The 26,470-nt window shown below is 43.0% G+C and overlaps 1 protein-coding gene across 1 annotated transcript in view; it reads right to left on the bottom strand.

Moving 5' to 3' along the window:
* LANCL2 (LanC like glutathione S-transferase 2) overlaps nt 1–25,628 on the bottom strand; it is a gene marked incomplete at both ends in the record, with an annotated part of 30,427 nt that extends 4,799 nt beyond the window's left edge. Inside the window, 7 exons of the mRNA XM_080340522.1 lie at nt 636–812; nt 2,896–3,078; nt 6,568–6,714; nt 7,337–7,484; nt 9,631–9,838; nt 13,020–13,137; nt 25,425–25,628. Of these exons, the coding sequence (XP_080196648.1) occupies nt 636–812; nt 2,896–3,078; nt 6,568–6,714; nt 7,337–7,484; nt 9,631–9,838; nt 13,020–13,137; nt 25,425–25,628 (1,185 nt within the window). The remainder of the gene's footprint in view (nt 1–635; nt 813–2,895; nt 3,079–6,567; nt 6,715–7,336; nt 7,485–9,630; nt 9,839–13,019; nt 13,138–25,424) is intronic.
* Nucleotides 25,629–26,470: the final 842 nt, after the last annotated feature.

The following is a 26,470-nucleotide window of genomic DNA, read 5'->3' as shown; positions in this document are numbered from 1 at the left end:
AAACCAAACCCAAAGTCTTGTGAGATGAGGAAACAGAAGCTAAGAAAGCCTTCTTCCTTTGGTGTTATAATTGCCAGCACAGAGCTGATAGCAGAACTTGGACAATTCCTGTGGAAAAATTCTGAATGCGTCTTTCTCTGCAATTTGTGTTAATGAAAGAAATTTAGTGAACAATTTACTAACTGCAACTCAGAGCTCTAAAAGCCCCAAACAGACAGGAGTCTGAAAACAAATAATTACAAAAGACTACAAACAGCATTGCTTGAGGAGCTGAGGACGACATTGGATGTCTCAGCGGAATAATTAGCACCACATAACATTAGCCTCTTATTCTTCAGGCAAGCTGAATTTCAGACTTTATTTTTTTCTGAATATGAGTTTAGTTCCTCCCCCTTTACAGAACATTTGTGCATTTCACTCTGTGTATTGAGACAGTGCTTGCCCCACAGCTGAACCTGCCTAGTCAAAGCCTGAGTACAGGGGAGCAGGTGGACAGGACTCTTGTCCCACCAGCCACACTACCAGCCAGCTCCAAATCCAGCACACTGCAGCCTACTCTCATCACACTTTACGCTTGCACAGGCGTCATGATGTGAAAGGGAATAGTAATTTTGTTGGGATGCCGCAGAGCTCACCTTGCAAGCTCGGTAGAGGTACTTTTTGTCCTGAGTTAGGTTATAGAGAGACAAGAAGGAGTAGCCATTGCCAGCAGTACCATGGCAGATCCCATATCCTTTTCTCAATAAACCTCTCTGCCAGATGACATCGCTACAGTCCATAGCATCTTTCAAGTATTTATCTTCTTTAAAGGTCTGTGGAATAAAAACAAAATAAACACACATAAATTGAAATACTAATGAAAACAAAAGGAAACTCGACCTGAGAGATGTCTCATTTTTGGTATGGGTTTTTTTATATGCAATTCATTTGGATTTTAATAATCCATTCATCATAGACTTGCCTTTCTTTTCTTACTAAGTGGTTTCTCAATTCTCTGCATAGAAAAAGAAAGAGCTTTTAAAGTTTTGTTTCTGAAATCAGGATCCCAAAAGGAAAATAGCCCTCAAGTCCAAGGCCCTTGGCTCTACAATCTGTAATCTATTTTGTAAGGGTACCTGGTACATTTTTTTGCTTCTTCTCTTCATTCCCAAACCACTACCTCATTTGACTTGAAATACAGAATGTACTTCTTGCCTCCAGGAAGTGTAACACAGAATACTGGCCATCACATCTGGTCCTAAAGTTCTAGGTCCTGGTCTTTTTAAGTAATTCCTGCTGATTGCTCACCATCTGACTTCAATTCAGTGTCGAAAATGCACAAGAATGTCTCTCTGCACAGCACAGGGCTCTTTTCTCTGTCACAGGTGCAAGTAGGAACACTTCATCATCTTGATTAGCATTTCTGTTGGAAATACTCAGAAGCACTTGGGCAAAGGGCAAATTTTGCGAAGTTTATTGCAAAGAGAGTGCATTTTGGACACAGAGAGCCCATCCAGGGAGCCAAAACCAAGCAGTTTCGCTGAACATCACCAGACTCGCATCTTTAGAAAACTACTTTTTCACTCCCCTTTGCCTAAGTCACTCTACAGATTAACAAAACAAAAAAGAACAGTAACTGATGCATGACTGCAGACTTCATCCTTCAGAGATGGCATCCCCTGCAAGGATGCTATTTCATAAGGTAACAGAAGCAATTAACATGCAAGATTCTTAAATCCACAAGAGTAATAAAGAAAGTCCATCTCTCTAAACAGGGTTTGTCAGCTACTTAGCTGTAGCATTTCAAATGAAGGCCCAGCACTGCAGTATTTGATGTCCATGACAAACACTGCTGTTTGTTATCGCAAGTCCCTGTGCTTGCTATGAAAGCACAGCCAGTAAAACACACTCCAACTTGTCTTATCGTGTCTTCAAAAAGCAGATTATAAAGACTAAAAGAAAAGCATCATATGCCCCATCATCTTAACAGAAAAAGAGGCCAGAAAGGAGACTGCTAAACAAAACTTGGTCCTATCCCTCTTATCTCCTGCAAAACATTTTGTGCTGGGGAAAGCATCGCATTGGCAAAGAAGGGGGTGAAAAAAAAAGTTGTCTGCAGTGTTAAGTCAATCTACAGTCCAAAGGAAAAACAACTGTGACTGCTGCTTCATTCAGCAGTGCTGTAAGAGATTTACAGTTCACATTTCAGGTAGCAGCGAGAGTAATTATTCTATAAACCAAGCCTGCTTTTCATCAGCCCACCCAGAAGCCAATGAGCGAATATGCCAAGGAGGGCTGCTGAGAGCAGGAATCAATTTGCATAAATTTAATTAAATGGCATGCTTTCAAATGTCATGGAAATCAGAAGTGCACAACACAAGAGAGACAGTAAACCTAGTTAAGGATAGAGGAGAGCCAACAGTGGGCTTGTGGTAGTTTGGTGGTTATATTTATGGCCTAGAAGGGGCCTGGGATCTTTGCTCTGACTTTTAAGTTCTCAAGAGCTGTATGTTAATAAGAGTAATTTATGGAAGACATTCTTTGGCACGACACATGAACCTACGCTTTTGAAAACCAACATAATTCTTAAAACTCTTGGGATGAAGACTCAAAGAATTTAGGTCAATGTTCTCACACTCAGGACTCTGATACCAGATTGTTCAAATACATGGCCCTTTTCCAAGAAAGCCTGAAGTCTAGTAACTACTAGCATCCTGAGAAGCAATTTTATCCACTTATTTCCCTTTTACAAACAAACCTATGTAAGTATTTTGAGGTTTTTAGGTGCCTAGCCTGGGGTTCTGGTTTGAAAGTCTAGATCTAAGAAGATGGAAAATGCAAGCCTTACAATCTAATAGGCCCATGTATAGGTCTCTCTGTAGAAATAGAGGTCTATATGAACATAGAACAATTCACCTTATAAGCTTGCATGAGCATGTGGATGACGCCGGGGGCACCGTGGCACCAATGAACCAGTCTGTCAGTCTCATTGCTCAGTGACGATGGGTAATTCCCAGATCGGAATTTTTTATGACGCACGTAGTCAATGCTTGGCTTCACCAGTTCTGCCAGAGTCTCCTGGTCCACATTTGCAATTGGCTAAAGAAAACATAAAAATCCCATGACCAAAACCATAAACAGAAGTAGTAAAAAATTGTGTATGAACACTTAATTCTGTGATCTATTTTCAAGTATCCTACATATGTGCCCTTGATCCAAATATTACTTTGAATCACTTCACACAGATTTCATTAAAGTCCACTTCCAATACCCTTATGAAGAGCATTTTTACAGCTACTATAGAGACAAAGAAACTGGGACGTCACATTGTTACCTGTCTTACTGGAGGTGACACAGAAAGACTATGGAAGAACTGAAAACAGAATACAGACTCCTAGGCCTCTCTTAATACCTTACAATAGAGAGAACACTTATAGGATAAAGATGGTTTGATAGTTTTTTTGCTCATAATACACACTTAAAACACAATCAGTTACACATTTTGTTTTTAAAACAGCTAATGTAAACCTGTCCTATTTCCCAATAAATTAAGAAGAGTGTATGTAGTGCTTACCGTGCAAAGGTTTATGAAGGTTCAAGTTTTCCATCATAAACAAAATGCCCTAAAGCTACGGGCTATAAATCTGCATTTCCAATTTCAGAAGCAATAGCTACTTCTCCAGGTAGCTAAATGTCTTTGTACTAGAAACTCATCCTTAGATTGCTCTTCTGAATTTTCTTTCTCATTTCTTCTATTTATTAATAGATCCACCAACCTGTACACTCCTTGTAAGTAAAGGTATCTGTTGTGTCTACTGTTGTTCTTTGGTGATATTCCCTCCCCTACCAGCCCATTTTACAGTATTTTCCTAACAGAGCTCTCAATTTTTACACAGCCTGCATTATTTCTGGAAATCCTGCAAGCTGCGGGAGCAACCGCAGAAATTTGAGTGTACCGAAGCCTAATAGCTGAGCTTATTTTCTAAAATGTCTTTGTTGATGACTCGATGTCATACAACTTCACTGTTTCCCACCAGCTCCAGCACATTCGCAGGTGAGCACACTGCCGCAATTCACAATCCTACAGCCATATGAAGGAAGACTTTCAATAGCTGTATTTTGAGTAACCTGAAAAAGCCAAAAGCTTGTATTTGACCTCAGCCAGGAAAACTTTGCCAAACTTCTACATACCAGGTCCCTCAAGCAAACTCTTAGTACAGAACTCTTCACACTGCTCATCAGACCTATACCTGAATACAGGTCAGCTTATCATGAAGAACACCATGGAGATGATCAGCCCTCACTCAGATGCTGACCTGTGGGGTTGGGAGGCTCTCGGGGAAGCTTTGCTTTGGGGCTCTGATTTCATGCTGCACCTCTGGAGCAGAAGGAAAAGCAGATGGGCACTAGCAAGACGTTTGACGTCTTCAGTCTTGAGCTATGCAAGGCAAGCCCAGTCCTTGGGAGGTAAAACATAAAGAGCAGAGGTCTTTACAAACCTCCTTCTCACCTTGTGCTTCTGAGAAGATCTCAGTACCAGCAAGTTCTTTGCCCCAGCTACTGAGGTTCCCAGCACCTACTTCCAACAGCAAAAAAGGCACCTGGAGGTACATGTCCTGACTCTGGCCAAGAGAAGGACACGGAAACAGAAATTTTTGCCTCAGGGTTAGTGAAAGAGGCTATGATTAGAGATTCCCTAGCAAGCATTTCAGAATTCTCCCTTAACCTCCTGGATAAGTTATTCAACACTGTTGAGCTCTTACTCTTCCAGTAGTCTTCTCTAAGTAAATCCAGCGATACATGTTTCCTCACAAAGGTGTTGTACAGAAAAGATGATCAGTGACCTTCACATCTCGGGTGCGATGTTGGACACCCTTTTTTGTTATCAAACAACCACTCAACAAACCATCTCCTGAATTCTTTGCTGAAAATACAGAAAAATTCTCATTTGGCGTGGGAGGGATGGGGAAAAGATAGGCTCTAATATGCCATCTTCTTCTGCAGTGGATGACTCAATTCTGCATGACTCACAATATTTAATGTACAGTGAAACGGCAGTAATCTAATGCTGCATAAACAATGGCTTTGTGGTATTCTTAAAAGCAACAATTATATGTAAAGGAAAAGATAGTTACGATTTTAACATGTAGACAGAGTAGCTTCTGCTTAAACCAAAAAGCACTGTGCAATTATTTCTGCTATCAGCCTTGAATAGTAAATGAAGGATGGAACCTTTAAAGAGGCTTCTTTAAAGGACCGGATGTTTCTTAGAAAATCTTGTAGAGCCAGAGAAGGAAGAATGGAAGCCAGAAAAATGAGGGAGCTAGAAAGGGGTGGATCACCTTGTTGAAGAAAGTGGGAAGACAAGGGCACAGGAAATCAGAGCAGCCTGAGGCCCCAGTGAGATGGTCACTGCAGAAAATGGGGAGTTAAGTGAGGGCAAGAAATGCCCCCAGGTAGGAGAGCAGTAGCCACTTCCACAGCAAAGTCAGCCGCTTCAGCCTCAGCTACTGGTGGAAGCAATGTGAGCTAATCTGAAACAGATGGAAAGAAGTCATAGCATCTTTTGCAAATGAGAAACGGCTGAACAGTGACAACACCAAATACCAGCTCAGTCACTTCTGCAGTGAACACTTGTACACAGCTTCAGTCTGCAAGGATGTATGATCCTTCTACTTGCCAGAAGGGAGGTCATTCTCATTAGCTGGTAAAACAGTTAATATTTACAAAGATGCACAGACTGGAAGCACCTTTGAAAAACAGAAACAGGTACAATATAAATTTTGCAGCTCTATGGCCATCTTCTGTAATGAGTTTTCTGGCTCTTTTTCCAGATTGTACAAAAGAAATAAGATATACAGGTCTGTTTTGAGAAAACATTATAATCCTATTGGAGAATCTCAGGGCAGGGGGGAATAGATTTAAGAGTGGGAAAGAGGAGGTATATGGAAGAGAGGAATTTCACTCAGGATAAGAGAAAGGGGAGAGCAGGAGTCATAAAGGCACAAGAAACATCAGATTTTGGGGCGAAGAAATAGGGGGAGATAAGGAAGAACATTTAAAGAATAAAAGCATACTGAAGACTAATGTGTGATTAAGGATAGTCTTACAAAAGCTTCAAGACAGTGAAAAAAACAAGTTACTGGAGAAGAGAGGAAGGGCATGGAGGGCAGGAGGCACCAGCAGTGTACTCATTTAAAAATAGCAAAAAATTGAAGATTAAGAGTGATGGATGGTGATTAGCTGGTCTAACTGCAGGCACCAGAAGAATTAAGTATGAGGATGAGGGAAGGCGTGTCACTGTCTCTGCAGAGGATAACAACCTTCAGCTCGTGGAATGCCAGCGCTCTGAACCACAACTTATGGTTAATTCACTCTAATGTGAGGATATCCAAGTCACAGTTTTCTTCTGCTACCATGGCCTGATCTGGCATCTCTGCATAGCTCTGTGCTGCAGAGTCTCACACCAAGTTGTGAGACCATGACCCAGTAAAACACTGGATATTCATGAAAATTGAAGATAAGATCCTCTGATACAAAGCAAGAAATAACTGGTGTTTCACCCCTGCCCACAGAAGATGCTCTTACCTGCATGAGCATGTAATAGATCCCAGCCACTCCATGGGCTGCTCCAACATATTGCTTCCTGTGCCACTGGTACAACAGAGGACAACGGTCTGTTTTCCGTTCTTCCTTCGAAAAGTTTTTCCCCGATTCAATAATAGCATCTATCACCTAAGAAAGAGAACACACCCCTTCTGTCTGTCTTGCTTGGATTCAGAGGGTTTTGCTTTGTTATAATTAAAATCACAGTAAAGAATAAGGCACAATAAACAGTGACAGGACAAAGATACTAAATTCATTTGGACTTGAGTGTTGAGGTAGAAATGGAATTTTTCCTAAATGATGGAATCACTTATCTTTCTAAGAGTAGGAATTTTATATATAAATACTTCTAAATCACTTTTTTTTACAGGTCTGACTTCTCTGGTTCTGGTATATGCAGAAGAGCTGTGCATTTTCTTCCCACTGAATCCTCCTCCTTTTCACTTAAGCACTTCCACACTTCTGTCTCAAAGTTTTTCATAACAATTAGTCATGCTAAAATGTTCCAAAACTAGTTACTTATTAGATTCATTTCCATGGCTGGCCATGGACCCATGTGCACTGGTCTGTCTCAGTCCCAGCTGGGCAGCAGGGAAAGGGGGAAGAGATTGAAGGGATGAATGAGTTCCCAGTTCAAGAACACTCTCCTTTTCAGCATCCCTCTCTCAATCCCTTGAATTATGTGAAGGAGTGATTCCAGCTCAATCTCACTGATGCTGTGGCACTGGAGAGAGAAAAGTAAGCATCTTACCTCTTTGATAACAGACTGTGGGACAGTGTCCGGACCAATTTCAGTATTCAGGTACAGCAAGGCATATAGGTAACCTGCTCTGCCATAAAGCAGCTCATCTGGAAGTTCAGAATCTGTGCTTACAACTGTCCTTTGGAGCTGCAACAACCTGCATCAGATAAGGAAGGTAGGGAGAGAGAGCATCTTCTCTAGAGACCATATTGGACCATGTATTGCACAAGGCACCAATCAAACCAGAAACAGAATGAGTGCCGAAGCCCTACCAAGTTTCCTTCAGCCACCCCCAGTTCAGGCAGCTGCCAGGGCTACACATAAGAGCTCTGCGTGCCTGTCGTCCTCGACAAACAGGCAACCTGGAGCCAGAGCCAGGAGAGTACTAGTGCAACTATCAGGTTTTTGTGCAGACAGAAAAAGGTGTATGGGTACAGAGTCAGGTAGGATGAGACCGGGGAAATACTCCAACAAATAGGGAGCATCACCTGAAGCCTCTGGATTTTTTGCCTAAGCAAGGACCTTTAATTGTAGATGTGTAAGAGGGAAATAAGAAAACAAAACAAAAAACCCAGCATCACCATTCAGTAATCCCTCTCCCTAGACAACATGTGTCAAATGTTTAGCAGCTCAGTTTTGAAAAGGGCACTGCTATTACGCACAAGTGCTTTGCTTGCCTTTAGTGATGGAAAAAAACCTTGTGCTGGCCATTGCAACTCGTATTTGTTCCAAAGAGACTCCCTGCTATTACTGCACCAGTTTCCGTTAGAATTGAGGTGGACCAGAGACCTGTGTTCCTGGCTATTCCCTCCCTGTCACTTTTTATCTTTTGCGATTAAATCAGCAATTAAATGAAACCATGGAGATGATCATATTTTAAATCGGTGAAGGCGGCAAAATAATTTGGTTTAAGCCTAAATTCATTTCCCAGACTGCTCAGCAACCATTACTCAGCAGAAATGTTAGCATTAACATCATGTTGAAGAAAAACACTGACCTCAATGATTTGTTTATGCCGTCACTGCTTAATGCCAGGGAAAAGCCACTCTCCCTCAAAAAAAAAATTATCACTCCTTTCTTGGAATTATTCTTTGGACTTGTAATTAAATTATTTTCTGTTAAACTATTTTATTATTCAAATAATAAAACTGGGCATCTACAAGGTAAAAAGCTGAAAGTGCAGTCATAGCTTACATTTTGACATCTAGAATACGCCACTCAGTGTCTTTGTATTTGTAAACAGAAAAGGAAGAAAAGGAACAAATAAACTAACCTCCTTTTCAGTCCTCTTCCTAGAAATGACTTTGCAAGCAGAGTTGAGAATAAAAGATTTATCGCTAATCTCATTTTGCTACACTCATGCTTTATGCTTTCCTAGCTGCATCCAAAATGACATTTCCAAGTTCACTGCCAGTTCTGAAAGCAAAAAAACCCAAACCTACCACCCATTTCAAAACGGAAATATTCAGGAACAGCAATAGAGATTAATCACACTACAGTTTTAGATTAGAAAGAGACCAACTGTATTTCCAAATATAAACCAGAATGGAGATGAGGACACAAGGATAGCCCACAAATTCTGGCAGCCTAAGGTATGCTGCTGGATCACTAGTGGGTAGATTGCTGGTGCTGAATGCAAACCCCACAGGGCTCCAGTGCTTCCAGCCCTCGCCAGGACAGCAATCAGCTCCATGCCAGCAAAGGGACTGTCAGTTCTCCAAGGAAGCTGTATGTCTAAATGGGATTTCTCAAGACATTTGTTACACTCAGCTTACTTTGAAAAGGGGCTGGATTTTTTTCAGGCTACCCTTCTTATGCTCTGACCTAATTAAAGCCTCTGTTTTATTAAATCATTTTTACATATCAATCCAATGTACAATGTTTCTGTCTGGATATTTCCAGATCCCTGAAGTGTACATGTTTTGTAATGAATCTACATTTAAGACCCACGCTTTACAGGAAGCATCGCATACTGCCCAAGCAGTACATATTGCTGATGACAAGTGTACGGCTTTTGTTAAATGTCACTTCAATGTGACAAAATCAAAATGTGCATGCACTACAGATAGGGCCAGGACATCCTGTCCTTACAGCAACAGAGCAGTCAAGATAACTCTCTAAATATGAATCAAGTGTAAGCCAGCTTTAATAAAGCATATTTTGTAATCTTCGACAGAAAATGTATTGGGAAAAAAGCATCTCCATTTTTTAATCCTCTCCTCCAGAACTCTACTTGCTAATGCTGCTGAACCAATGCTCTCTACAAATGAAGGGCATGGCTTTTTCCACCATCAACCACTTACTTGGCAACACATTCTTTAGATTCACTGTCATTTTTCAGCTTGTGATAAACTACTGCACCCACTGCTAGTGGCCCAGCATCACCACAGAGGAAAGTAACTCTTCTGCCATTCAGATTGCGAAGGATTCTCTTCACATAATCAAGAGATCGCTGCAAATGGCTCTGGTTTTTTGTGACGCGATACAATTGCAGATATAAGAGGGCAATACCTGGAACAAACACATGAAAAAACAGATAGTTTAATTTACTTTTCCTTCTAAGTATATCATATTCCACTCTTTAGTGCCTCTGAACCAATAACTCAACTGCAAACAGGCTTTTGGGCAATTAAAACACATCAGTCGAGGGAAGGCATCAGGCCATCTATTTTGATTACATTTCAATTTGGATTGTGACAAAAATTAAAAAAAAAAAAAATCAGACTGTAGCCCAATGGCAGACTCAAAGAACAAAGAAAATTCATGATACAGGCTCCAACACTTGGTGAAGAAAACACTGAAGGCTCAAAATTTTGGGCTAACAAGCATAGGTATGACCAAGTACATTGACCATACAATACTCATCTGTTATATGCAAGAAGCTACTAATTTTCCACTTGCTTTGTAAAAGGATCTTTTGATGAATTTTTGGATTCAACTTGCCAAGTTCTTATAACACTTACATGTATTTCACAACAAGATTATGAGCTTCTACAAGTCAAGCTCATTTGTAAAAGCTAGAAAGCAAGTAAGTCCTCGGAGAATGCCAGAAGGTAATATCAAGTTTCACTCCATTAAACTCACTACATAGTTCTCCATTAAAACCAAACAACCCAAAACCTTAAAAGTTACAACAATGGAGACTGCAGAAAGTGAAACAAATACATCTAAGTGGATGTTTTTTGGCCAATTGCAAGTGGACGCATGTAGAAGCAAAACGTTTACCTTCAGACCACACTGCATCCCAAATTCCTGTTTCTGAATGGGAGGAGCATTCTCCTGAGCCACGACTAAAGCAGAGAATACCACAAGGCCCACTTAGATCCACAGAGAGGTGGCTTGAGGAGTATGAGAAGAATGGCACTACAAGAGTACTGCTAAATCCTCAGATGTTCTCTGGACCAGCTTTGAACAGGCCTTTCCAGATGAGTCCACGAGGAGAGCTGCAGAACTTGGTTAGCCCCATTCAGTGGTACAGGAACTTAGGGGCTACTTACTGGGATTTCTGTAACCCTTTTTTATATTGCAACAAATGTGTAGATATCTGGACTTGATCAAACAATATAAAAAAAGTAGCCATGAGGCCCAATTCATCCAACCCTTCCTTGAGCAACGCCCTTAAAATGGCCCCTCCAAGGTATGTGGCACATACAAAAAGGACTTGTATAAGGCAAGATGGACTCTAACATTGACTCTTATGATTGTCACATGCCAACAGTATGCGCTCCAAGATTTTAAAGATGTTTCACAAAGTACAAGCCAATGCTCAGGACTGCACTGTCAATAAGATCTGTCTAGACTTGGTACATAACAAGCGTGGCAGTTGTTTTCAGCATTGTTTTTACCTTCTGATTTGTACACTAGTAAAATGCTGCAGGTAGCAAGTCTGGGGAGAAAGTATATGCACTAAGTATTTTGAAAGCCAGATCATTTAAATATTTTTATTCAGAGTCACTTCCACAGGAGCCTTGAAAGAAGTTTACAATTTGGAATAGATGTAGTCGGTTATCCTTCTACAGGATGGAAAAACCCACTCTCATTTAACTGTGTTACTTGTTCATCTGTCTTCTTGTTTCAGCTAATGACGGCTGTGTTACTTTTAGCTTATGACTCATTTTCTGCATGCTCTGGTTTATCAGCCGTAACTTCAGTTGTCAGTCACAGTGTCAGAACACGGCTCCCTGGGAGCCATTCTGTAATGAAAGTGCAAGAATGCCCACCACTTGAGATCTTCTGCACTCACTCAGCAGCCGCTCACTTTCAGACCTTGAAACATGTCTGAGTTATCTAAAGCTTCCCCACCCATCCACCCACAGCACCATCTGTACTCAAACATTAAGAATAAAGCAAAGAAATGTTACCCTTTCATTGCCAGAATTAAGCCTAACCACAGGCAAAGCCTGCAGAGTTTTTCCAGGCTGCTCCTCCTCACAACACAATGGTAAAATAGATCTCCTTGAGGCTCACAGAATAATACAACGTCCTGAGTTGGAAGGGACCCACAAGGATCACTGAATCCAACATCCCTGCATATGACAGCCACAAAATTCACATCATGTGTCTGAGGGCATTGTACAGTCTCTTCTTGAACACTGCCAGGCTTGAAGCTGTGACTGCCTCCCTGGGGAGCCTGTTCCAGTGCTCCACCACCCTCTGGGTGAAGAACCTTTTCCTAATGTCCAACCTAAACCTCCCCTTACACACCTTCCTGCTACTCCCTTCGGTTCTGTCATTCGTCACCAGAGAGAAAAAGATCAGCGCCTGCTCCTCTTTCCCTTGTGAGGAAGCCACAGCCGCCATGAGGTCTCCTCTCATTCTCCTCCAGGCTGAACAAAAAAAGGGACTTTAGCTGCTTCTCATACACCTTCCTGTCCAAACCCTTCACCAACTTTGTAGCCCTATTTCAAACACGTTGTACTAAAAACATAAATGTCTGAAGCATGAGCTAGACAGAGCAGGAACAGAATATGCCACTGTAACAATAAAGTGGCACTTAAGAGGTCAAGACAGAAAAGCGTTTTGGCAGCTTGAAAAGCAGCGGCTGCATCAGCTCGACAACTGCAGGCTCTGCCTAAAGGATCAGAAGGGCTCATTCACATTTGGACAGCATCAGTGATGCAATGCTAAATGAACAACAGTACCTAGCAATAACCAGCACGTGCTTCTTTACCTTCATGCACTTGACCATCTTGCAACCTCTCCCCCATAATCCCTGTCCTCACATGTGCATTTTACCATTTTTGGACAGACAGAACAAGCAGAGCCGAAGCACAAAACAGCTCCTACCGCCAAATGATTAGAAGATGCTGTTATGGTCAGACAACTGCTAACCATCAGTCATTTGAACAGAAAAAGGTGAAAATAACCCACTTTAGTAAAATATTAAACAAACTAGAAGAAAGTCAAAAGAAGGAATAGTCTTAGAAAATCCACTTCTTTTTGCAAGATAAAGATCTCCATATACAAAAGCCAATTATCTCTCTGTAACTAGATCCCTTGCCCACTGAAATCAATGCAAGTCATTTCAGACAGTAGTGACCAAGGGTCCAGAGCTAAAAGAAACCAACTCACACAAATGTCAGTATCAAGAGTATTTCTGCTGCTCTTGTGAGAATATCAGAACCTCCTGCTGTGAACAAACCTAGTCACATCATTTAACAAACATGCTTCATTCAAATCCTAGCTTTCTCACCAGTCCAGCCAGTATAGGCAGAGCAGTCATGTGGATCTGCCGTCTTCAGCCCTTCCTCCATTTGTTGCAGAAGGTCCTTGATTTTTGTCTGGATCCGTTTCGAGAACCGAGCACTGACCTGAAAACAGGAGAGAGGAGAAAGGGAGAGAGTCAGCAAAGGAAAGAATCTAAGAACACAAGCTGGCTGCTCCACTTTCTTGTTTGAGTAAAAAAAAAAAAAAGAAAACCAAACAAAAGATAACCAGGGAATAAATACTACATGCAGTAATCAGCAGTGGTAAGGTGGTCCATCTTAAGTGTGACCCACGTAATGCATTCCGATTACATATTACAATAAGTTACTAGTATCTACATTAGATAAAAATTACCTGAGGATGCTTTGAAGTCACATGAAGAACAGCTACGGACACTGTGACCGTATGTAATTATATGCTGCCTCTTATCTCAGGCTCCTAGTAAAGTAAGCAAAGCTTCTCTCAGCTGAGTAAAAAGTGAATAGAAGCAAACAGAAGACAACCATCTCCTGGCACTCCATGGGCCAGTACTCCATTCAGGGTCCTGGCACCAAGACCACATTATGGAGGAACACAGCACAGTGAACCTACAAGCCCTGTGTAATAGGTGCTTGCTCTCATCACAAGGTCCCTGTGCATCCTTTCTGGCACTATAGAGCAGGGAACAGCCAAAGGAAAATAAATGCTCATATTTGAGACAACCAAATCAAAGCCAAGCGATCATCTACAATGATGTGCTCAATCACATCATCCATGATGCATTCACATTTTCTTCCTAAATCCAAGACTCTCTTTGATGTCCCAGTTTGTGATCACCACATAGAAGGCAAGTTGCTAGAGCCATAAAATGCCCTTCCTCTTGTTTCTTGCTCTCTCTCCTCTCCCCAAAACAATATCAGGACTGACACGCTTTATCATGAAACGAGGTTGTTAAATGAACTATTAAAGAATAACTACCTAACGTAATGAGCTAGACACAAAGATGAGTAAAAGGAGCTCATGCAGGAAGTTGATGAAACTATCTTTTGATTTTACTCATTGCATGCTTTTACTTTTGATCAAGAAAAGTTTACATTGATGCTATATATGGAATATAACACAGGATAATTTACTCTAGCCACTATTTCTCTCTCACAGTGTATGAGCAGTGTATGATTACTCCCTTAAACCTATGGAATGTGGAAATACTCAATTAATTAGAATTTACTACCTTATTAAATTCAGGAAGTCCCTTCACAGGACACATCTGCATATGAGTGGGAACATCACAATAATACTCAAAAATGTTGTTTGTTTTTCCTGTAAACAGTATCACTTATTGATCAGCTTTTCCTATTAACACATTTATTAAAAGCTTTTTCCTATATTTACATAGAGCCTAAGGTCTAGGTTAAGTTATAGAACAATTTGCCTTCTACAGAGCTAGAGAAGGAGGAAAAAAAAAACCCTCTCCCTTCCTGGGCTATAGGAAAAGCTTTACCATTACCAGACAATTGCATCACTCTGACAAAACAGTGATGTACACAAACTTCATGCCACTCAAAAGTATTTTCTGAATGTGCTTCTTCCATTATTTACAGAAAGCCCCAACCATACAACACTTGTCACCCAAGACTCAGTTATCCAGGAGCATCTAGAAGAGAAATTGTAGGATTATGGAAGCCAGGAGAGCTTCCCCACTTCCCAAACCAAGAGTCGCAACACAACGGTCATCATCATGCAGAAAAACAGCATTATGAAATTTGGCTAGCCGTCAGCTTACACTGAGAATAAGCTACTGTCTCCTGAACAGTGCTTGATCTCCTTCCACCACTTTCTTCCTCAATCTGCTCCCAAATAACAGCTGGAACAAATCAGATTCGTGAAGGCTTAGTTTTATGTTAAACACATATACATTTATGATGTTTTACCAGAGAAGGAGAAATTAACTCTATTAGGAAGGCAAGTTCTATTTGATTACAATACATCCCAAAAGGGAACGGTTCAGATAAATGACAGGTCCTGAATGCCACCGTGCAACTGATTACTCAAAATACACCACATTTTGTACTCTTGTTCAGAGGGGAACTTCAAATAAAAACCAGTGAATCCAAATATCCATTCAACGGATTCAGAAATCAGAAAGATAATAGGAATTACACAAGTCCTCTGACACACTCAGAAGTCTCCAGAGTCAACACTTCAATTTTATGATGGTGGGACAGGAAGCAAAAAGGAAACTGGGTCATTATATCTCATGTCACATACATATCACTCTAGGAAAGAGCTACAGCCCCTTAACCTTCTCCAGGAAGTCTAGAAGTAGCAACTGTGGCAGTTGCACATCCCCCTGAGATCTAGAGCCTTCAATGGGGCAGTGGATGGCTCTTTTAGCACCTTTGTGCCCCACTGTGCCTGTCTCCACATATACATCTAGAGTGGTACCAAGGTGTCGATAGTGACATCCTCCCCTACCCCAGGACAGGGTGACTTCACCTCCACCAGCTGATGGGGCAGGGTCATTAGTAGAGGAGGTGCCCAGAGTAGCTGCAAAGCTTCTGGAACATGTTGTAATGCCCACAGCCAGATCTGACCATGCTATAAAATGGGGTTCCCACCGAAGGGAGTCTGTGAACTGGAGCCCTCTCCTTAGACAGGAACACCATCAAAGGAAAACTTCCCGGGATTGAGAGTGCCTCACCTCCTCGTTCGAGTGAGTGGTTATTTACTGGATATATCCTTGAATGAGTCCTTGCCTAACCAGGCAAGTGTGAGTCCTTGCCTAACCCAGATGAATGACTATTTCTTGTGGGTACCCTGGAGTCAGAGGGCTCTGGTTTTGTTTTTTGTGAGTGTGTGCATGGATGCTGTGGATCCTCATTATTCTTATTTTGCTGTACCCCAATAAACTCCTCAACTGATATCCAAACCTGTATTTTATGTTGTCAGAGTGCTAACTAACTGTATAAACCCTGTTTCTATTTGGTTTATTGGCTGCACTTTTCCAGCTAAAGTAAAGTCTGTTTTGGAACTTTTTGTCCACCTAAAACTGACTTTGGGGTGCCTCCATGACAGCAACCAAACACAGTAAGTATCCAAGATCTACTCCTTAGCCTTAATGTGGCATTAATTATATTTTTGTTAGGAAACTGTACCATGCACATATAACACAACACTCCCCGCCTTTTAACTAGTTCAGTGAATACTCAACACAAAGCACAACCTGTCCCAAGGCCAAGGCTTCTCTCCTTCAAAAAGACAGCTATGCCAAGGCTAAGGCATATGGTGAAACAGCGTGAGGGTATCCACGTGGATACATCCAGGCGTGGCACTGAGTTTATCTGGCAAGAGTGATCTAAGGTTTCAGACTCCTGGTTTGTTTATCTACTGCATATCACTAGCAAGCTGGTTATCTTTTTGTCCTGACAATACACCTGCTGTTACCTAATCAGGATGTTTTTTATCAACACCAGATCAAATTACACAGAGGCCGGAGGGGAGGACTAGGACATCAGGACACCTAGGTTCTGCTTCAAAAGCTTTGTCCCATATGAGTAATTAAGCTCAGGTTGGCCTTTCCCTCTTTCTAAAATGGGAATTGTAACTCATCTATCTTGATTCAGTGCTTTGAAAAGCACAGATGAAAGGATTTTTTAATTATTTATCAGCCCAAACAAAGCTACTCCCAAGCTATGCCACTGTGAATAGGTTATGAGTGGCAACTAAGTTTTTCCCACCTGCCTACTCCTCCGCCACTGCCTTTGTTTTTGGTTGCTCTGAAGCTTTAACAATTGAACACCATCACTGTTCATTTAATAAGATTCCACTATAAGCTTATAACAGACGCTTACATGCACTGGAATAAATCAATTACATAAAGAAATTGATGTTGAAAGGTGGGTTTAGAAGATTTATAAACCTCCTTCGAAGAATCTTATGGCAGCATTACAGCTGAACATAAAGCACACTAATTTGTGTTGAGCGCAGATTGATTTTCATGAGAAGCATATTCAGTTCATGAGGATGATTCCAATTGGCATTCACACTTATCTGCAGATGACTCTCGTAATTCCTTTTGGAGAAAACAAAAACCAGGAAGCTTGACCTCTGATACCCAGTACCACATTTACTCCTGGTTCACAACAGAATGCATGATAACAGGAGCTGAAGAGTATCTTTAACAAGCTAGCAATGGTTCTCTCCAGGAATTCAACTGCTGCATTACTCTTCTGCTGCTACAGGGAGAACAGCACTGTCATCCCAACCACTGCTCAAGTTTTAGATCAGCAAAACACACACACACACAAAATGCAAGTTCATTCCCCACAATACCCAACAGCACGCTGCACCATATTGATTATGGTAACAAGAAGGGGTCATTATCAGTGTGAAACAAAAGCAGTGCAGAAAAATACAAATATGTTGGTTTTGCAAATTGATTGTTCTCTGATTTATTTGAACCACATCAAGTTTTCCATTGCAATGAGGTGGTATACAAAGCTACATCCCAATCCAAAGCCTTTTAAAGACAACAAAAACATAAGGAATGTAAATGTATACGCAACATCGCTTGCCTTTGGCTCTAATGGCACAGTGTACAAATCATGCTGTGTTTGTCAGCAATACCCGTTTCCCCTATCTATTTTCTTTCATTTGTATGGTTTCTAAAAAGAACTTAAATTATCTTCTTTTGTAAACTCAGCACTAAAACTACACAAACATTACAAAAAATACACCACCATGCAAATAAAAATCTCCTAAAAGAAACACACATATCACTTGCATTTGATATTACAGTGACATACCAATTCTTACTGACCTACCTCTCCATTACAGCCATATTCAGCTTTATAGCTGCGGTTTTAAAACAAACGAGCACCAAGAGCAGATGAGGCAACAAGCAGCTGCTATGTAAGTGGTTTAGACCATGATCTCTGGCAGGTAAGAAAAGCCTGTAACTTAGTCTTCCATGCACATTTAGACCAGACATCACAGTGCTCACATAAGTCTGACAACCCAACTGCGAGACCTCATGCCACTTGTTTTGTGGTCAGAAGTAACACTCTGGTTTGACAAACACAGGGTGAGTTATCTCATTTGCCTTTGTCAGGTATTTAGATACGAATGTGTTTTTCACAAACACCTCTCAACGTTTATTTGCATCATGACACATCTATGTCAAGTCCTTGTCACTGCAGGACAATGGAGACCTGAGCTCAGCTTCTTCACCAGTTGCCAGCATACCAGTCTTTCTTGCTACCACCAGCTCCCAAAACAACCATCTTGCTACTAACTTGATTTCACTGTTCACTCCATTTTACTTCCTCCGCTTTTGGGGGACTGATGCTACATGCAAAAATTAGACTGAAGAGGAAACGATTGATTCCACAGAAGCCTATGCACATAGTGCTGCCTACGGAACAAGCAAAATACACTTTTAGTTCATCCCATCTCAGTTAGAATCATGTTAAGACAACATATCGTAGAGAAAAGCAACTTTATTGTTGGTGATGTGTAGAACAGGAGACTAACTAGGTGCTGGCGTTTCTTCCAGCCAATGTGCATTACACAGAGAAGAAAATATAGCTCAAGCTGGCAGTGCAGCAAGGTTCATTCAAAACCTAAACTTGCATAGAACACATGACAGACACTGGTGGGGGACAACTCACAAGCTCTATAGAAACGCGAAATCCTGGCTGTACTGGAGTCATCGGGAACTTTGCCACTGACTGTTACGGGAGCCAGGTTTCACACCCACGCGTTGTAGCACACAGGTTTATTGAAGCAGCATGAGTTCTCATGCTTACCTCCACAGAGCTCCTGCAAGAGCAGACCAGAAGGGATGGTCGTAGGATCCCACATGCAGAATCTAGCAAGGTCAGCTGGGAAGTGACTTGCCTTTTTGTACAGAAAAATAAGTTTTACTTTGTTTTTACCTAAATTAAGACTGATGCAGCTCCAAGAGCAGCTTTTTTTTTCTTCTCTGAAAATACCACATACAAACAAACCTTATCACTCAGCCTCTGAAATGGTTAAATGCAGCTTTCTGCTAGTACTCAGGTTCTTTCCAGAAACAAATGCCAGTTCTGCAAAACCACATGCTTAATAAATGATTTGCAACACTGCTGTCTTTGGAACATATTGCTCTGTTTTTCAGTGACCTGGCACCTAGTGCCATACATGTGATAATGGGAGAAAAAAGACAAAAAAAAAAGGAAGAAAAGCAAAAAAGGAGGCTGTAGGCAAAATACTACACTGCTACAAATGCCAATTTAGGAACAGACTTTAAATGGAGGCATCAATCTACTTCGAAGGAGATGAGGGCGTGAAAAACAGAATTAAAAGGCAATCCATTCGTGTTACAGAAATAATTGTTTAAAGCATGTAAGAAATAATGAGACTGTGCCTCTAATGCATTTGTGTGTAAAAGGTGCTATTTGTCTCACTGGTGATTAGGTTGCAAAAAAAAACCCAAAGCCTAAAGATTCAGACTATCCAAAGACTTCAGATTACTGATAACAAAAATAATCATGATTAAAAGACACTGAGGAACATTATCCTATGTTTTGGGAAATGGAGGCTGATAAAGCAAAAGGGCAATACTGAAAATCTGAGGTTCTCCAGATAGCCTAACACCAACATGCTACTTCTTGAAAATTATGAAAATCAAACTCTGTTGTAAGTGGGATTTAAAGTCACTCACCACACAGAGATCTCCACCCTAGCTGAGACATTTTTAGGTGGTCCACAATTTGTAAAAAAAGCTAAAACCTCTATCAGTACCATTTAAATTATTTTGATGCACGGACAGCAGGTACATTCCACATATTCAATTTGACAGCATATTGGTGTTACGCAGTTAGATCCCCAAAATAATTTATTTCCATCAGAAAATGAGTACCTGTTATTGCACTTGCCCATGTAACCAGTCTAACAACTCATTAACACATAGGAGTGCCGGGCAATGGCCAAAGAAGTGGTATTCTCAAGAAATGAAGTTACCCCACCACACAGTTGTGGCAAAAAGGTGGGAAGAAATATTTATTGGCTCTAGAGGTTCAATTTTGCTTGCAGTGCAACGAGTGATATGATTCCTGTTAGTGCAAGTGGTTGCAGAATCAGTGCCAGAACGGAGAGAGCTTGCTGCTCTCAGCGAGACAACTAAAATGCCCAGTGAGACAATACTATAAATACAAAAAAATACCTCAGGGAGGGGAAGGATGAATGAGGCAATGACAAAGAACTTTAGTTTTTGGTTTGGTTTTTTTTTTTTTGCATCTTTTAAAAGAGAAAGGAGACTGAAAAGCAACATAAAGGAATTATCAGAACTAACAGGGGATTAAGAAAGCACCAGGAAACTAAACACTACTAAATCACTCAAAAGATAATCTAAGTAAATATTCTGTCAGAATATCTCCATTAAGTTATAATCTTTGCCAATAAGCATCATTAGCTTTAAAACAGGTTCCCTGCAAAGAGTCCCCCGTAAAGCCTAATTAAGTACACTGTATGCATTTGTCAGAACACACAACCTTTTACTAATATCTTAAAACATTACAGCAAGTCGGAAAAAAAATTATCATGAAATAATTACCCTAAAAAAAGAAGTTACCATTTGGGCATCCTAGTGACCTACCATAAAGTTTGAATCCAATTTCAGTGTAAAGACTTATGATTCCACAACAAATCCAGACAACCTCAAATCAAGGGCTGTGGTGTGATAATATCTCGATGCCATGAGTGGTTTTCTTGCAAGCACACCAAATCCACACCAGGTTGCCTGGGCACAAGGTTGCTTCCACCTTCCCCTGGATAAGCAGGTAAGATTGGCGTGCATTTGGTTCCCAAGTCACTGGCCTGCAGAAGGTGTGAAGGTGTCTCACAAATCACACCTGCCTACACTATGGATGTAGCCACAGAGCTGGAGTGGTTCTGAGTATGATGGGCAATCTGAGGTTGATACTGGTGGGTCACCTATGGAGTTAGGTCCTCGAACAAGCCATTGCCACCTCTTACAAGCAAGTTCTCCTCACGCTTCCTCTCCGAAGGAAATTCATCACGCTCTCTACCCCACAAAGGTTTTAATAAACAGTTTCTGAGCCAGGACAACTGGCTGCCCTTGCTTTATGCAAGCCTGTGGAGACCTCCCCATTCTCAGTCCCCAACCACAGCTAACAGGCAACACAATACCAACAAGCCTTGACATTAATTGCAGCTATAGGCTGCCTCTGATCCAGTTCAGATGGGGAAGCAAAGCACAATACTGCTCAGGCATTTACTTTCTGGTTCCTGGGCTGCACGGGCCCATAGCCTGATCTGCCACATGTAAGAATAGGTGAGTTTATACAGGGTGTTGCCTACAATGCAGAGGAAACTATCAGAAGAACATCTGCTTTTCAAGTAGTAATACCTTCCCCAATAAACAATTACAGAAAATTAAAAACTAAATGAAACTTAGCAGACAAACTGATTTTCCAATCAACTAGGGAATATGGTTTGTTCTGACTCTATAGTTATATCTTAATTTCTCTGCATCCCTGAACCATTTAGATTTCAATTTTGAAAACTTTTGGACCACTTCAAGATAACATCTAGATACTTTTTTAGGCTAAGGTATCACTATGGGATTCACATCAAAAGTAAAAGGGCTACAGGATATATATTTAACTGAAAGATTAGTCAATTTTTAAGCAAATTCTTACATTTAAAGTTATGCTTCTTATTAATCTAGAACTAATGCAGTCTCATGGATTATTACCTTCAGCTTTCTCAGACAAGTTACAGGAGCTATTAAAGTCTGCGATACTTTCATGGCGAAGAAAGCTAGTTAAGAAAAAGTTATTTCAACTACACAAGCAAAGCCCACGTGGATAACTGCAGTGTTTACTGTGACTATTTTTGAGAAGGCAAATTAGCAGCCTGAAACTTTTTCTCTTCTCCTGCTCCCATAAGTTCTAGCTTCCCGAAGCATATAAACACGTTTCCATATACAGCACTTTGTCCTGATTGTTTCACATTGCAGACAATGACTTGAAGAGTTTCTTGTCCTTTTATCAGCTGGATGAATTTTAGATGGCAATCATGGCAGCTTATGAAATCAAATGGAAGGATTAATAATGCATCGCTTTCCATGACAACAGCAGAGTACCGCGCACCTCTAGCTGTCATTCTGTGAGTCACTCAACGCTCACCGCTCCACACAACAGCAGATGGGAGGAAGAAATTATGCAGTGCAATGAGGGCTTCTGAAAGCTGCTCTCATTTTTAGGAAACTTGTCTTACTGCATACCTCAGTATACAGAACAAACTCCCTGACCTGTGTAAAGTCTTCACTGGGGCTTTAGGCAGGCAAAGACATTTCTCTTACAGGACTGGAGCTTGTTAAATGCCAAAAAAACCCAAACAAACAAACAGCACAAACCAGAGAACACAAACAACAAAAGCATCTCAAAATACTCATCAGGAAGTCCCATAAAATTCAGGACAGCACTAGGATTGATAATATGCAAAGGCTGCAAAGAATATCAATACACATAAATATACCCATGGCCATGTTCTAGCCCAGAAATACGTAGGACAATTCCTCAGGTTTCTGCAGATGCAGAAACAAAAGAAAATGTACACACGCATCTGCTCTCTCCTATCAAATGCACAGAGTTTAAAATATTCAAAGACCATCGAAAGTAGTTACATCACTTTGATGTGATAGAGAAGAGGATTTGTTCTTCCAGAGAAGGTTCTTACTTTTGAATGTAACAAAGCCCAGACACCACCTTTTATCAAATGCACAGCTACACTGGTGCTCATAGATATTTTCCAAACAAAACTGCACAAATAGCTGCCAACTGCCACACCATAACAAGCAATGACATTCACCACCGATGCCGAGAAAAAACATTTGCACCTCCTGTAAAAAGGAATACTCATCTAAAAGCAGAGCAGAAGAGACATTCCTAACATGAATCTAGGGCTACAAATTTACTGACTAGTTCATTTCAGCTCTGCCACAGAAGAATGTCTCTGAATTTGGATTAATTCAAGAACTAAATCTGAAGTAAGTTAGAGTTGAACTATTCTGCAATACATCTAGTATTCTCTAAAAAAAATTTTAAGGAAGTTCACCTTCCTCCGATATCAGTTCTCACTTTGGAAAGCTGTAATAACCTAGATTAGCAGTAAATTAAGGCTTATTTTCTCTTTTAAAAAAGGGACATGAAGTGTCGGATGTAAAGCAGGTACATAAGAATGATGACTGGCCTACATAAGGCCTTAAAAGAAAGTTCTTGGTATGTTTTTTCACCAAGTTAGCAACAATGTATAGCTAGAGCTGTTCTGCCATCTCCTCTCTGCCTTCATACTTCAACTCATCGTATTTGAATGTTTTTTTATATACTGAGCCAGATACAAAATAACAAAGAAATCACAGTTTGGTTTCACAAAAAAAAAAAAAAAGTTTTACCAGCACTGAGTATATACTACTAGGGAATTTTGCAAAAACAAATCAGATTCCACTTTCAAACCTAACCCTTTTCAAGCACCAAGTTCTGCTTTTGACAGCTGCAATTAGCTGTAGCAGTAAGACACCAATCCCCCAAAGTATTCTCTTTTGTGCTCTCTGCACCCAACCTCATAAACCTCAATTGCAACAACTAACAAAACCTTTCATTGTCTCAGACTGATGGTGAGCTGATGCTGTCCTGCTCATTCTTATGATGCTCTGGAATAATGCTGCTCTTAACACTGGGCATCACCATCCTCAGCCCAACCTATAAGTAAATCAAAGTAATTCCTTATACAGAGCTGAGATTAAAGGTTCTCCTTTATTCACCCAAGTGTTCAGTCGCGTGACTTAGGAGTTAGCTTTGCACCCTACACATCTGTGCTTCTAACAATGTCACCAGGCATTGTTTTTCATCCGAAAGATAGCAAAGCAGCACAATTCTAAAAGATGAGGCTGGTTAAGGGCTAAAATGATAGAAGGTCCATATGCTGGTGTTCCTTCTACAGCATAAACCAGTCTGCATGGTAACAGGCCAGACCAGCTTCGGTGCATAAAGCCTAAAATGCACATGACTCCACAAACAGCAGTGTGGTGTCAAGGAGATAAGCAGAGCAGGAAGGGCTGTGAACCTCGTGTCATCAGTGCCATCAGACAGACTCTCTGCTAACTGCCAGGTGCCTGTCATGGTGCACCCGAATCTGTAAATGTGTGCATGTCAATATAACATGTGCCTTGGGGAGAACAGTCCAGTATCACCTAAAATGTGAGTGCTGCTGTCATCTATGGAGAAATTCATCTTTTCTAGATGTATGCTCATCTATTCCCTGCCCTGCATGCTTGCTTTGGTGAAACTCTTGCAACTTGCAAGTGGTGACAGAACAGCCACAGTAATTATTAGTATTAGAAGGGATGTGGTTAGTAGATCGAGAGAGGTTCTCCTTCCCCTCTACTCTGCCCTGGTGAGACCGCATCTGGAATATTGTGTCCAGTTCTGGGCCCCTCAGTTCAAGAAGGACAGGGAACTGCTGGAGAGGGTCCAGCACAGGGCAACAAACATGATTAAGGGAGTGGAGTATCTTAAGAGGAAAGGCTGAGGGAGCTGGGGCTCTTTGGCTTGGAGAAGAGGAGACTGAGGGGTGATCTCATTAATGTTTATAATATGTAAAGGATGAGTGTCACAAGGATGGAGCCAGGCTCTTCTTGGCGACAACCAATGGTAGAACAAGGGGCAATGGGTGCAAACCGGAACACAGGAGGTTTCACTTAAATATGAGAAGAAACTTCTCCTCAGTGAGGGTGCCGGAGCACTGGAACAGGCTGCCCAGGGAGGTTGTGGAGTCTCCTTCTCCGGAGACATTCAAAACCCGCCTGGACACATTCCTGTATAACCTCATCTAGGTGTTCCTGCTCCAGCAGGGGGATTGGACTAGATGATCTTTCGAGGTTCCTTCCAGTCTCTAACAATCTGTGATTCGGTAACTGCAGTGCACACAGCACTACCTCCAGGCCCGGTACCGTGTTCATTCGCATCCAGGGGAAAAATAAAGAGCTCATGGCAGACACTTCACCACTTCCAAGCCGTGCAGTGGGGCTAAGCCGAGCTCCTGCTCCTTCGGTCAGGTCACCCCACCCGCCTCTTCCCTCAGGAGACCCGGAGGCCGCTGCCCTGCCACGCCGCCCGCGCGGGAACGGCCGCCGGCCCGCCCGAGCCCGGCCGGGGCAGGGGGCGCCACAGCGCTCCGCAGCGGCGCGGACAGGCCGCCCCACCGCAGGCCGTGCCCGGGCCCAGGGCAGCGCCCGCGGCCGCCCGCTCTGCGGGGCCACCCCTGCAGTGAGGGAGCCCCCCGCGGGTGAAGCAAGGCCTGGGGGACAGGGACGCGGCCCCTGCCTCCACGCCCGCCCGGGACTCACCTTCCCATCGTCGCCGAAGGGGAGAGACTCCTCCTCCGGCGGGACCAGCGCCCTGTCCCGCCGGGCATCCGCCGCGCTGGGGCTGGCCGCGGCTCCGGCTGCCTGGGGCTGGTAGTCGGGATAAGGGTTGGCGAAAGCCCGCTCCTCCATCTCCGCCTCGCCGCCCAGCTGCAGCTTCAGTCTCTTGGACATGCTCTCTCCCATCTCAGCCGGCCCCCGGCCCGCCTCCCCGCACGGCAAGCCGGCAGGGACACACTCCGCCCCGCAGAGCGGCGGATTTGCAGCAACGCGAGCGCCGCGGCCGGCAGCGGTTCCCGGCTACAGCCGCCGCCCGGCGGGCACAGAGGCGAGGGCCCCTCGGCGGGGCCGCGGCGCTGGGTCAGAGAGCGCGGCGAGGCGCAGCTCGCCAGCCCCGCGCTGAGGGACCTGCGCCGGCAGCGACCGCGGCCGCTGGCCCATCTGAGCCGCCTCGGGGCAGAGGCGCCGCCGGCCCCAAGCCGTCGAAGCCCAACTTGGGAAGGCGAAAGGGAAGCTGCGACGCCGCGGCTCTGCCTGGCGTCCCCGTTCAGCCGGAGAGGGGGCGCGGCGAGCGCGGCGGCGGCATCACAGCTGCAGGGGCAGAGCGCGGCCGAGGCCGCGGCTGGGCCCCCGCGCGGGGAGAGGCAGCGCGCCCGCCCTCGCAGGCCGGGTGGCACCGCTGCAAAGCTCGCCGGGGCTCCTCATGGTCCCCCCGCCGGGGCGTCAGTCCCTTCGGCTGCTGCTGCCGCGGGCCGCACGCCGGACGGCGGAGCGGCGTTCCCGCCGGCTCCTCCCTCCCGTCCCACCGCGGCGGGGACAAGCCGTCGCCCGGGGCATCTCAGAGGAGCGGCAGCAGCAGCAGGAGGGGGAAGGACAGCCCCAGGAGCAGGCAGTACGCCACCAGCTCCTTCGCCCTGGTCATCCGAAGCCTGCCCCGGGCCACGCTCATTCGCCGGCAGCCCCCGGCCTTCGACCAGCGCCGGCGGCAGGGAGGCAGCCCCCGGCTGCGGACCAGCGGAGAGGGGGAG

This window comes from Nesoenas mayeri (assembly GCF_963082525.1).
Source record: "Nesoenas mayeri genome assembly, chromosome: 2".
Taxonomy (NCBI): Eukaryota; Metazoa; Chordata; class Aves; order Columbiformes; family Columbidae; genus Nesoenas; species Nesoenas mayeri.
This window is presented reverse-complemented; position numbering and strand designations above follow the sequence as displayed.